General features: G+C 48.9%; 1 protein-coding gene across 1 annotated transcript in view; it reads right to left on the bottom strand.

Annotated features, from left to right (window-relative positions):
- Positions 1–13,441, bottom strand: part of DSCAM (DS cell adhesion molecule) — a 310,241-nt gene that overhangs the window by 114,975 nt on the left and 181,825 nt on the right. The window contains exons 13-14 of the mRNA XM_041734699.1: positions 9,524–9,691; positions 1,798–1,868 (exon numbers count right to left, since the gene is read on the bottom strand). Of these exons, the coding sequence (XP_041590633.1) occupies positions 1,798–1,868; positions 9,524–9,691 (239 nt within the window). The remainder of the gene's footprint in view (positions 1–1,797; positions 1,869–9,523; positions 9,692–13,441) is intronic.

The raw sequence follows: 13,441 nt of genomic DNA, 5'->3' as shown, positions 1-13,441 counted from the left end.
CACTTCCATTACATAATCAGGCCAATGTGAAATGATGAGCCAGCAAACGGCGGTCCTTACCTCATTCAGTCTGTTAAATCACCTGTACCCCTGTCTGCACACTGACAGGCCACACAACATCTGCCCGCTGCTCCGAGAAAAACCACTGCTCCATGAACCATGCATTACAATTGGCTCATGATCTAATGGAAGCAAGGCTTTCTTTTAATAGCCCACAACATGTTCATTCTTTTGGCAGTAAGAAGAGATTTAACTGCAATTTACTGACTTTTGCTTTTTTTTTTCCCCCCTCTGGAGACAGAAAGGACGTCACGCCTCTAAAGTCTGGAAAGTTTCCATTTTGAGTTGTAAGGCCTCTGTGAATAGATGCCTTTCTCATGCAGAACCCAGAAAGCTTTAGGGGCCACCGGCATAGCTGGCCTTTTTCAGTGGCAACATGTGAGACTGTGCAGAGCCAGTGGATAAAGCTCACAGAGCCTTTAATTTGAGACAGAGTGAGTCAGCATTCCGTCTGTAGAGTGGCCGGGATACGTGCAGGGTTATGGCTTGCTGCGTGCCTTTTATGATACAGTGTGTGATGCTCTCAGCTGGTGGATGTGCTCACAAAGGCGAACGCCACCCCTCCCACACTGCTTGGCCTGCACTGTCTGTGCGGCTAAACAGTCCCGGCCTGCTGTCCGCCGCAGCCGCTGCACCGGCTGGGGTATAGGAGCGCACACGTAGGGGCTAAGGCACTGAAGATGGTAGCCACCCCGACAACGAGGATCCTTTTTTGTTACAGATGCAGCTCACTTTACAAAAGAGCTGGAACCCGAAGAAAAACACCAGTAACGGGTGTGATGAGTTAGGTCTCTAATGGCTTTACAGGCAGGCCACTTGAGGACCCCACAGAGGTTGTTGACTTCTCCTCTGAGTAAGAATGCAGGGAAAGGGTGAGAAAAGAGGAGAGGGAAACCCAGAACTGGAAGAGCCAGTGCAATGTGCACAAGTTTGGACCCAAGAAGGGCATTCTAGGTAAAAGGGATTGGGCCTCCTATCATCAACGGCAAGAGCACATCCAAGGATGACTAATTCTCAAGACAGTTTCCGCCACCGGGTTAGTGACTTCAAGATCCCTGGGACGATGGCACCTAACATGCTGCTTGTGACCAGCTTGCTCCAGCACGTAAACCAACACTGCTTCCCTCACCAATGGCTTTGCTAGGAAAAACATGGCAGCTGGAAGAAGCTGGGCTGTGTAGTCGCCCTGTAGCTCAAGGGGTCTCTCCCAGTGACTGGCAGCAAGTGCTTGGCTGACCAGCGGCCAGTCCACATTTGTGGCCACATGCGAGCACCACTGCCTGGGACGGTAGCTGGCTCCAAAGGCCACCTCACTGAGGAGGAAATGAAGGGCGTTCTCCAGGACACGGCTGGCTGGTGGCACAGGGAGGGCGACAGTCCTTTCTGGCAGCTCAGTGGACTATCTGCCATACTCAGACTTGCAGTTAGAAAAAGCTTCAAATGTGCCCGGTGCATCTGTTTCCACTATTTGTACAAAAACCAGCTCTCAGGACTCAATCAAATGCAAAGAATGAAAACAAGACCTAACAACTTCGCTCTCTGTGCATATCGAATTTGCTGTCAACGGATTCACAATGTGGACACATATACCGGATTTTAAGAAAGGGGCTTTTAATCTAATTTTGCAAAACAAAAGCTTCACCAGGTGTTAGTGCCTTGGCATCATGACTCTTAACCTGAGTGACGTGCTCACCCCACGAGAAAAGCGCCAGGAATACAAGCGTTGGTTTGGTTTACCTTCCAGGTGACTCTGATGCTCTGAGATGAGAGGGGCTCCAGGTGGACTTCCTGAGGTGGGCCGTCAGGAGCTGTGAAGACCAAAACCCACAGGCCGGTTAGCACCGAGTTCCAGAGCAGACTGAAGTCTACACAACACACAGGCCCAGAAGGCAGTCCCCCAGCAGTGCAGAGAAGCGTGTTAGCCGCTTCAGGGAACAGACCATGTTGGCCGCATCGCTGTGGACTGAATTTACCCGGTGCTTACTCCCTCCCGGTAAATATGAACCTTGAGGACCTGCCCTTGTGTTCTTCTTCACCATCCCTTTGACAACGTGATTAACAAAGTTCAAGTCTGAGCAACTTCATAGATAAAGTGGGAAGGAAAAAGACAACATTTCTTTTGTGAAACCCTGCGATGGCTGTCAAAGGCCCTTCCCTTTTCCTTGGAAGTCATGCTTAGTGACCTGGCATTAGGGTCACTCAGGTTGCTCGGGGCTATTGGGGCAAAAAAAAAAATCAGGATTCCTCTGCTGTTGAGTTCCTTTGATGGCTTTGGATTTTCACACTTTCTGATGTAAAACTCTCATTACCCAGGGGCTATAGCCTCAGAAGGCAGAAGCAAAGAAGAGTCCAAGCATACAACTCACATCACCCTATTTCCAATGCTTGTAGAGATTCCAATTATGTTCCAGTCCCAGTTGCTAGCCCTAGACACGCAGTGTAGAAGTGGGGGGGAAAATGTTTCTTCCCACCCAGAGTGCACGCGTTCACCAGAACCGCACAATGTACACGCCGGGAGAAAGACCAGCCTACCGCGTGGCGGTTACTCAAACGTCTTCCGAGAAGTGGAAGCACCTGGGAACTCAGGATTCAGAAGGAGAGACCCCTCTGGGTGAAAACACGCTGTGGGATTGACACTTGTGCGACACCCATTTCTGTGGATGTGGAGATGCCAGCTGCAGAAGGGCGAGGGGCACAGGGCAGATGAGAAAGCAGAAGTGGTGAACGTGAACTGGTTTGAAGGGTCTGGAAGTCAATGGAAGGGTAAATAAAGCTAAAGGTCAGATTAGGGGAAGAGGCAAGGTCAAGGGAAACGTGTTCTCCTCGGTTCAGGAGAAGAAGTTTTGAGCAATACCTGTTGATGGTGTGGCTAAGTTGATGGGTGTTTCAGTCTTTCTCTCTGAGTTCAAAATTCTGGCTCTCTCACTTAGCAAGCTGTGTGGTTAACTTCATTTCTCTGGGTCTCAGTTTTTTATATAATAGGACAATAAAATGCATGCCATAGGATTGTAATGAAAATAATATACTTGGTAAACACAAGTAATAACAATTATTATCATTGGGTGTTTGATGTAAGGGGAGGTAAAAGAGGAAATTCATACAATGACAAGAAAAGGTACCCTAGAAAGAACAATGTCCGAGCACAGATGCAAGGGCACTAATAGGAACAGAGGTGGTGGAGACCCGGGGCATCCGAGCAACCATCTCTGGGGTGGGAGGAGGGAGGAAATGATGGGGGAGTTCTGGTGGACTTGCTGGTTGAGGGAAGCAGGCTCAAACCTGTTTGTGTTTTCTTAGCAAAATAATAAGAGGCAAGGTCAGGGGCACCAGGGTGGCTCAGTCAGTGAAGTGTCTGCCTTCGGCTCAGGTCATGATCCTGGGGTCCTGGGATGGAGCCCCGTGTCGGGCTCCCCGCTCAGCAGGGTTCTGCTTCTCCCTCCCCCACTGCCCTACTCCTCCTCATGTGTGCTCTCTCTCTCTCTTAAATAAATAAAATCTTAAATTAAAAAAATAAGAGGCAAAGTCAGGAAGTCAGAATGGGAGAAGGAAGGAGGGCCGTGGCTTTAGGGACACAAGGGCTTGGGGAATGGCAGTGGCCTATGGAAAAGTGTGCCTCGCCCAGCAGAGAGGAGCAGAGAGGAGCAGAGAGGGCTCCTTGGCATGTGAACATAACATGGGGAGAGGCCCGCGTGTGGGCCTTCATGAAGGCACCGACGGGTGTAGGCAGAGTATGCAGGGGGACTGGGGTGAGCATTGGTGCTGGGCAGGAAGGAGCAGGTGCCCAACTTCTACTGGAGGAGGGGCAATGGGATCCCCTGGTTCCCTACATGAGGAAGAAGGGAGGGATGGGGGTGTGGGGCTGACTCCAGAGGCCAGGGCTGGCGGGGCCAGGGGAGAATGAGAATGCTAATAGAGGAAGCCGAATTGCCGGGAAACATGGTTCATTATGTTTTACGAATATGAACTCGAAGGGACTCGATATTGGAGCTGGAAATGTTTACAAGGGCCGGGAGAGCAAGAGGAGAGTGGAGTGTGCAGTTGGCTCCCTTCTCCACGCCTCGTTCCATCCTGCTAACACCGGCCCTGACATCAGGTCTGCAAGTCCCGTGCTTGGCCTGCCGCTGTGCCCACCGAGGCTCTCAGCCTCCCCCGACAGCCTGCTCCAGCCCCGCATCAGTGGCTCGTGCCGGTTTTCATTTGGTTCCTAAACACTGATTCTGGTCTCCACTTTACCCCTCTTAAAGGGGACATGGGCCCAGAGCACCTTCCAAACTGCTCACTTAACATACTGACTCCCCCGTGTTCGGTGTTCTGTGTCCTGCCTCCCTCTGTACGCTTCTGTTCTGCACCCTGACCCCCTGTGCACCCCCTGCCCCAGCCGCGGCCAACATCTCAGTGGAACCCAAGCACACGTGCCCTGGGCAGATCTGACCTTTTCCCTCCATCGGCATTGCCTGCCTCCACCGTCTACCCGTCGGTAACATGGGGACCGTGGGGACCCCGACAATCACAGTGGTGCTGGGCACTTGCGCAGAGCCACCTTTGCACCGGGCTGTCTTCCCCCAGCTGACCCTGAGCTGCGTGGCCTCCCAATCTGGGTCTGGAGCAAGTGCCCACTTTGAAGGGTAAAGCAATGTGCCGACTGAAACGTAGAGCACACCTCTCTCAGCCCGGCAGGTCTGGGGACAGCTGGCTTGCTGTGGGTGCTGCAGCCTCTTGCACCCATCCATGGTTCCCCATGTGAAAAGGCTTGTCAGCACTGAAGCCGTCTCCAGAGCAGGGAGCAGGGGAGGGGCTGGCATCCAGCTACCTGCTGTAATGGACTTAGATCTCTGTACCTAATTTCTGCTCACAGGATCATGCCCTTAATGCAGGGGCCTTTTGATACAAGCTCCAATGAAAACCCACGTAGCAGACTTCTCTCACCCTGATAATTCTGTGGTCATCAAGAAGTATGTGGTTCATCCACGAAAATCCATCTTGAAAAAATGATTCTGTGGTCTGACAGCTACATTGGTCCTTGATTATTTTAATTGTGATAAATGAAAGATCCTGTGTGTGAGGAACGGGAGGCAATGTGGGGGCAGGACCTCACCCTGCATCCTCTGGGTGTGTCTGGGCTGTGGCCTTTGGTGCTGCCTTCTGGGCAGGGGGGAGGCAAGCTATAAGTATAGCTTTCGCATCCTTGGTGAGATATAGTCAGGCTTGAAAACAAAGATATGAAGATAGTGTTTACACGATGGCCTTGATTCTATCAAAAAACATGAAACCAATGATGTAGTCATGAATTGGGGAGAATTTGTTTTTCCCATCGGTCTGGTATTTCTTGAAGGCCGCCAGTCCCTCTCTCCAGGACAGACCTGACCATGTTTACACATATGGCACTTTCTTTTTTTTAAGATTTTATTTATTTATTCATGAGACACACAGAGAGAGGCAGAGACACAGGCAGAGGGAGGAGCAGGCTCCCTGGGGGGAGCATGATGTGGGACTCCATCCCAGGACCCTGGGATCACGACCTGAGCTGAAGGCAGATGCTCAATGGCTGAGCCACCCAGGGGCCCCAACACGGCACCTTTTTTACTTGGCCTATCAATGCTTCAGTAGTTTGCTAGTAATTAATTTATTGGTCTGCGTATTCTCTGAAGTGAGTGGATTCAGGTCTCTCTCTTAAGAATAAAGTGAGAGAAACAATGTCAAAGACAAACGCCAAAAGAATATAATCTATGCTCACACGTGAGAGTCATGCCCAATAGAATTAGGAAGTGTTTTTGTTTGGGCACTGAATTTTCCACTCTAAATTTTCTAATGCATTATAGGAAGAACTTTTTAAAACTATATATCTAAAAAAAAAAGAGTCTGCTTTCACAGCTATCATGCTTCCCATAAAAAGCTCCTGAGCCATAATTATTCCATAGGTCCTCATATCATAGCAAACAGACAATTTCTGTAAAATTTAACCTAAGGCAGACTGAATTCTCAAGAGCTGAAAGTCTTCAAGATCAACCATTAAGTACTCATTTATTTAACTAATTTTGAAAATTGTGTTGACACTTGACATTTAAGAATATATTTACATGCTCTTGAACTAAAGCTATACTACACATGGAAAGCACAGTTTCTTCTTCCATTTTTAAACCAGAATATTTTGCTTTTTCTTGCAAGAGGAGAAGGCTAGGAGGTAAGGATTGATAACGAATGTGATTTTCTGAAATAAATAATCTCTGCGTTTCTCCAGAAGCCAAAACTGTTCAATCTGCAAAACAGTAGTAGTTGAAGATGATATTTACAGTTCCTAATACTCTTCCTAATTCTGTTTGGCTCAAGACACAGTGATCCTAACTGCCAAATGTGCAGACCTCTGCTCTTGCTTTTTTCTTCTGGGCACCAGGGCTGGCTCTGCATCCCTACCTCCTAAGCTGGCTCCTCTCCTGCTCCCTGCTTCCCTGACAGTCACTGTCAATGGATGGTCTCTATGGATGGCCCTCTCTCTCACTTCCAATAGGTGAACAAAAGACTCCAGCCTCAGCACTTCCCTCTGTGCTCCCAAAATATCCTCTCCTCCAGGAAGCCATCTCCTGGCTTAATGCCACAGCATCACCCAGGACACCGAGGTCTATGGAGAAAGGAGGCCATGCCTCAAAGGCAGTTGTCTTAGTGCTACTACTTAGTGCTGGGGGAGAGGCACTAACGTCATCCGTGGAGATAGGAAACTTGGGAGGGTCTTCCAGACACAGGATGCAGCACACATGCAGAGGACTGGGGCCAGGGAAGGGCTGTAGGAAGTCAAGTGTAGCTTCAAGTGGAGAGGGTGGGAGAAGACCCAGACCTAACCATTCCAGAGACACATTTCCAGTTGAGTGCTGAGACATGTTCCCTGATGCTCGAGATCTGGACACTGTATTATACCCATAAAAGTGAATGGGTCTACACCTTCCAGAAGCTTCCATCTGAGAGAGATGGCCTGCTTGAGAGTTAGTGTCTTTTTTCCTTAGGCAAAGTGGCCAATAAGGATGGAAAAAGGTCACCTTGAGATGATAGCAGTTCTCAAAAGACATGCCTTTGGGTATCCTTGCTGGGAAGCGGCAGTGGCAATCCAAGGCCACTGTAGGCAATTCTAACAAGAGGATCTTTGGTCAGGACAGTTGCTCTTCATTCTACATGAGTCACGTTGTAAGAAAACCTGATTTTTTTCATTTCAGCCACAAAACCTATGCACCAGGGCAAAGACAAATTCTGTTTTGGAGCTTCACTTTGCTCCACTTGTTCCCTTCCTTGCATTTTCCCCTAGTTCCTCTGAATAGTAAATCAGAGAGGCGCTGTGGGGCTGCCAGCAGCCAGCGTGCAGGTAAAATCCAGGGGGCCAGCCCCAGCAGCCCAGAAGGTGGCTTCTGCATCAGACTGTCTGCAGAGATGCCAGGGAGCGGCACTGCGGGCCGGCGACCGGGAGTGGCTGTTCACCTGGCCTCCTGGCTGGGAGAGAGACGCTGCCATGGCAACTGCCAGCTGCACAGAGGCCACAGAAAGCCGAAGAAATAGCAACAGCAGCAGGACTCATCGTGGCAGTCGGGAAAGCAGCCACCAAATGCACCACCAGAAAATACAGTGGTCCTGAGAAGGATGTGTGGATGGGGCACAGTTAGAGCAAGGGTTAAGAAGGAGGAGAAGTTTGAGTAGCGCGTCAAAGATTATATTTTGGGGGCAGCGTATCCTCCCTGAATATACAACGTAATGAAATTCCAGGAAGTTAGTGGGTTGTTTAAATATTTAAATAAGATTCTATTTCTGCAGGAGCATGTTGACACTCATTTCTCACTTGTTTCTGAGAAATACAAAGTACTTTTAGAGCTTGCATTTTTTCCCCTCAATTATCCAATATGTTTGTGGCAAGGAGGGGAAAGGCATCCTTATGTCCATTTTGCAGATGAGAAATCACGTCATTTCTAAGCAACAGAAATGGCTCATCCTCAGACACTTAAGCATATCCTATCACCTGTCCTTAAAAATAATTTTCAAGAGCCATTGTGTTCCCGGGTGGAGAATTAAGTGCTCATCCCCAGTGCAGGAAGGATTGTCGGTTTCATCCCATTTCCTTGTGGTCAGTATTGACCATACACATATCAGAAGAGTTAAGTGTTTGCATTTGTTTTGCTCTAGCAATCTTACTGCTTGGAATTTAACCCAAGAGAACAATCCAAAGTGGCAAAAGATAGGCCACAAAGGATACTCATCACCGTGGCATTTATAGTAATAAAAAATGGAAAACAACAGACATGTCTAATAGATTGTGGATTTGTTAAATAGATTGTGGAAGGTATCATTAAGGGATATATAAGAGTGATGTGTTTCTGGAATGCCGTTCATGAGGGTCGAAGAGAGGTGGGTGGAGGGAAGGAAGTCAACAACAACTCTAATTCCTTAGCTGAAAGCTGAAACAAACCTCCTGTGGACTCTCAGTCATTTGGGGATGATCACCTTTAAGCCTGGTTGAAGAATGCATCTGAGACTAAGTTCCCAATTTCACCTTTGCGGTAGATAAATGGCTGATGAGCTCTGATTTCTGGCAGGGAAAGAGAAGCTGGGTTTGGAGCAGGACACTCCTCCTCCTCCCAAGAGATGAGCCAGGCTGCTGCCTTCTTTCTCTCCTGCCAGGAGGTGGACTGACAGCCAGCCTTCCCTGGCACTGCCTAGGCTCAGACCTCTACAAACCAGTCAATTCACCCCCAGTAGCCACCCGTGCATGTGTGTGTGTGCATGGGTGCAATGTGCATGTGCGTGCATGCATGCGTGTGTGTGTGTGTGTGTGTGTTCCTGTGTGATGGATGATTCAGTAGGTGATATCACCGTGCCCACAGGTAGCTCCAGGTGGTGGGATTATGGAAACAGTTTTGCCTTTTGCCTTCTTCAAAATGCTTATCACTATCTTCTAAATTTTCAACTGAATATGAAACTCTTTGTAATAGGAAGGAGAACAACAAAGTTTACTATAGAAATATTCACATTTCTAGTCAATAAAATATCCTTGCCCGTTGTCCCCCCAGCTCCTCACACAGAATATTCTTGACATTTCCTAGTTAAGCGATGCTCCCACAACTGGACTGCTTAGGGCTTGGGTAAGACCTACACTAGTGGTTTTCCTGTCCATGTGGATTCCATGCATCCAAACAAAGGAATTGAAAAAAATGGCCCAGCTCCTTCAATATCACCAGATTGGTAGTTTCCTAGGTCTGCCTTTTAATTCTTATATATGAGAACCCTAAATGAAGTCCTATTGGAATAACAGTGCCCTTAAAGTAGGAGGTGGAGTGCTGTCTGCATCCCTAACAGGGCATGGCACCGTGGAAGGTGCTCTTCAAACAGCCTCCACCAGGTGCAGGCAATGGCCTGATTCCACGTCAGCCATCTGAGCCCTGAGGGCCAGCTCCGGGGCTCTGGGACGTGGGCCTCGCCCTCTCACACGCACCTGCCTCATCCGCGGTGATGGAGAGCTCGTTGCTGGGCTCGCTCTTGCCAATCCGGTTCTTGGCGTACATGCGGATGCTGTAGGTGGAGGAAGGGTGGATATCAATGATGGTGGCCGAGTTCAGCTGAGGGGAAACATCTTTGGTTCTCTGAGCAGAATCCCAGGAGTCTTTTGGGTTTTGTTTTTCAAAAAAGAAGAGATAGAGACGTGAGTTTTTTTTCTCTGCCTCTGAAAGTTCACAAGTAGGAATTAAACACACACACATACACACACACACAGAGGAAGGAAGAGGAAATAAAAGAATAGTTATAACTCAAAGTGAATTCTCAGAGCGATGCTCCCAGTGTGCCAGTGGGCTGGCTATGAGAGGGGGACATCACACACTCATTACCCATGCTGAGGGGGATGAGGGCTGCATACAGTTGAGGTCCAAGGGGACATCTGAGGCAATGCAATGGGTGCACTGATGGACGTGTCACCGAAGGACATCGTGTCAGTGAGGTGTGAAACAGCCACATCGAGGCACTCATTGTACGAGATAGTTAAAGGAATTTTGGTTTGGACACTCCCCCCACCCCCTACAACCGCCTCTGATTCTAAAAGGTACTTGAAGACCAGCTGAACCTCTAGCTTTGTCCGATCCTTCCTTCTCCAGGAGCATATTGATAAACATACTTACATAAAAACATTTAGTCTCAAATGTTTTATTGTAGGAATTATCTTCAACCACAGCTACTTAACAAGAGCACATGCCTCATAGGAAGAGATATCATTGAATGTGTGACAATGTATACCGGCCGAGTTTAGAGCGTCAATCGATGAGGAATAAGTGGTTCTTATTTCAGAAAGAGGGTGGGTGGTGGCTAATCAGGGGTGAGGGGCCAAGAGATGATGACAGTTGTGGGAGCACAAGAAACTAAGGTGGTGGACAGAGATGATGGTTCTACACTCCCACAGTCCCCCATGTCCTCATAGGTGGCGTTCACCACGCCTGTAGGAATCTCACTGAGATTCTGTGTTCCTTGCTAGATTCTGAGCTCTATGGCAGCAGACAGCATGCTTGCAAGTGCCTCGTGCGTAGCAGACAACACATAAGAAATGCATGTTTAACATATGAATACACAAATGGCAAATACACAGGCCTCTGAGGCCTGGGAAGGGTTCCCTTCCTTTTCCACATTAACCATGAACATGGAAGCTTAGAGGGCTGGTCTGCCTAAAAGTAACCATAAATATAAGAGGTCTTCTGGACTTGTACAAAAATATGTCTCTTCAAGGCTGCCTTGGAATGCTGTGACTAATCAGGGAACAGGGCATAACAAGACTGACAATGAATATTCCATCAGAAAGGAAAAGTATCCCTTGAGTCAAGAAGATTGAAGGTTGAGGAACACTGACATAGAAAGAGAAGATGCTGGGACGCCGGGTGCCTCAGCCGTTGAGCGTCTGCCTTCAGCCCAGGGCGTAATCCTAGAGTTCAGGGATCGAGTCCTACATCGGGTTCCCCACAGGGAGCTTGCTTCTCCCTCTGCCTGTGTCTCTGCCTCTCTCAATGTGTCTCTCATGAATAAATAAATAAAATCTTAAAAAAAAAAAGAAAAAGAAGATGCTGCAAAATCACATGGTGGAAGAGGAGAAGAATGGGATCCAAAGTGGTGGGGATTTAGTACCAATTGACTGACACATAAATATGGACCCTGTCCCACAGGAGAAGGCCAGTACTTCTGGAGAAGACGTCTAGGACAAGAGAGGAATCCTGTGGCACTGCAAGGTGCAGAGAAAGTGGTTAACCGGTCCCAGGTGGAAGCAGGTACTTGTAGTGGTTGATGGCTCTGCCCAGCGCCATGGGGATGTTTCTGGAACTGCCAGGTCCATGAAGACGTGGCCATCTTCATTGAGAATGTGTCTGGGAGTCAGCAAAGGGGCTCAAGGAGGCATATTAATATCCACTGACCAGCTCTTCCTCCTGCCAATCAACTCAGGATTAGCCCATGGGGGTGTGGCCAAGGCAGGGGTGTGGCCAAGGTGGGGTGAGGGTGGGGGAGAGGGGTTGGGGGGGAACAGTCAGGAAGCACAAGGTGCTCCAAGAAGGAGCCGTGTTTTTAGCTTCTTTCCTACAGTTATCACACTTTGATAGAAAAAGATGATGTCAATGATCATGATTATTAGAATAAGGTTCAAAACAACACAGGATGGATTTTGAGCTAAAGGTCAAGAAGATGAGAAAGAATGTTTTATCCCGGAGGATTTGAAAGTAACTGAACGGAGAAGAAAGTCGAGTTAAATCCCCAGACACCCTCTGGCAAATGATAGAGCATCAAAGGAGGAATAAAAACAAGGAGGTGACTACCCAGGAGAGAAGAGTCGGGACAGGAATTGGAAATACTGCTTCTGATCTCAGAGGCTGATGTGCGGGCAGACAGGTAGGACGTGGATTATTAGCAAAATGTGCTGGAAAATATAACACCGGGCATTATGTGCGAACAATTACAGAGCGATCCTGACACTTGAGAGGATGCAAATGCAGATTGAAACGCAAGTACGCCGAGGAAGGGCATACCACAGACAAAATAAAGAAACTTCGGCATATGTCCCAAACAGAAATGCACGTTTGGGAATCCGAGGGCTGGAGCACACATGGAGAGTGCTGCAAAGGGGGAAGAAATGAAGTTGTCGGGGAATTTATCACAGGTCCCCCTGCCCCATGTTGGAGGGAGAGGGTGCTTTCCAGATGCAGAGAACGAATGAAGTGTCAAGGGGGGTTTATAAGTCACACCTGGAAGATCCTTCACAAGGGGACTATTTACTGAGGTGTGGGCTGGGTTAGAGGAACTTGCAGGGGATGCTGAGGCTCTGGGCATCTAGCAAGAGTGGGGAGCTGATCCCTCTGGGGTCAGCAGGGCAGAAGGGAAGGGACAGTGTTGCCAGAGTCCAGACAGGGCTGGGACCTCAGAAGAGGAGCCCCTGACAAAGCCGCACACACAGAACCCAGCCGCTGCCAGGATCCTTGTCTGATTCATTTTGCATGTCTGCTGCTGGGCGAGCCCAAGGGGAGGTCAGACGGGAAAAAAGTCTGCGTGTTGCAGGAGATGTCAGAAGCGGAGTTCAGCCTCCCAGAGAAGGGCAGACCATGGATGGGTTTGCGGGGTAGGTCAAGGCAGCAGCCGGAGAAAACCCCGCAGCAGAGGGGACTCACGCTTGTGGAGTGGCATCTGCTCCCCCGGCGCCGTGCTAGGCATTTTGCAAGCACGACTCCTGCGGTCCCCAAATGTGTGGGCACATTAGAAACACCCCGGAGCCTTTTGATAACTGCATTTTCAGACCTACTGAATCAGAATCACTGTGTACTGGGGCCCAGAAACCGGTGCTTTTAAAAAGCCTCTCTCTGGGTCATTCTGATGCACAGCTAGAGTTTGGAGCGCTTTATCTGGTTGAATTATTACAACACCCTGGTGAGGTAGGGATTTTTATTATCATCGCGAAGGTCAAGAAATTCAGGCATGTTACCTGGCCGGCGTGGAGTGGGGCTGGGGTCTCACCTCACCTGTGTTGTCCCGGAGTTCCAGGTCATTCTCCTGTAGCATGTGACCTCTACATAGTCTCCACAGGACACCTAATGAGACTGGATTTCCCTTTTCCAGACATCTCATATGTTCAGATGCAGACTTTCAGACAAGCGCTTGACTCGGCTTACCGACCAGGAGTTTAGCCAAGTGCAAGGGAGGGGAACTCTGGCCAAGAATGATTGTAGCGCCTATGAGCATGTAGGAACAGAAGTGGGAGAGCTGTGCATGCTCAGGCTTGGACCCTGGTTTAGAAAGGAGATGTCAGAAGCATTCCCTGAAACAGTTGGCAGGGTTCTCCGACGTGCCCCGGAGCGACAAAGGTGGTGCAAGAGGATGGAAAAGTTCAGACTCT

Source organism: Vulpes lagopus, chromosome 20, assembly GCF_018345385.1.
Source record: "Vulpes lagopus strain Blue_001 chromosome 20, ASM1834538v1, whole genome shotgun sequence".
Classification (NCBI taxonomy): Eukaryota; Metazoa; Chordata; class Mammalia; order Carnivora; family Canidae; genus Vulpes; species Vulpes lagopus.
The sequence above is the reverse complement of the archived record's forward strand: the minus strand, read 5'-3'. Positions and strand labels throughout refer to the sequence as shown.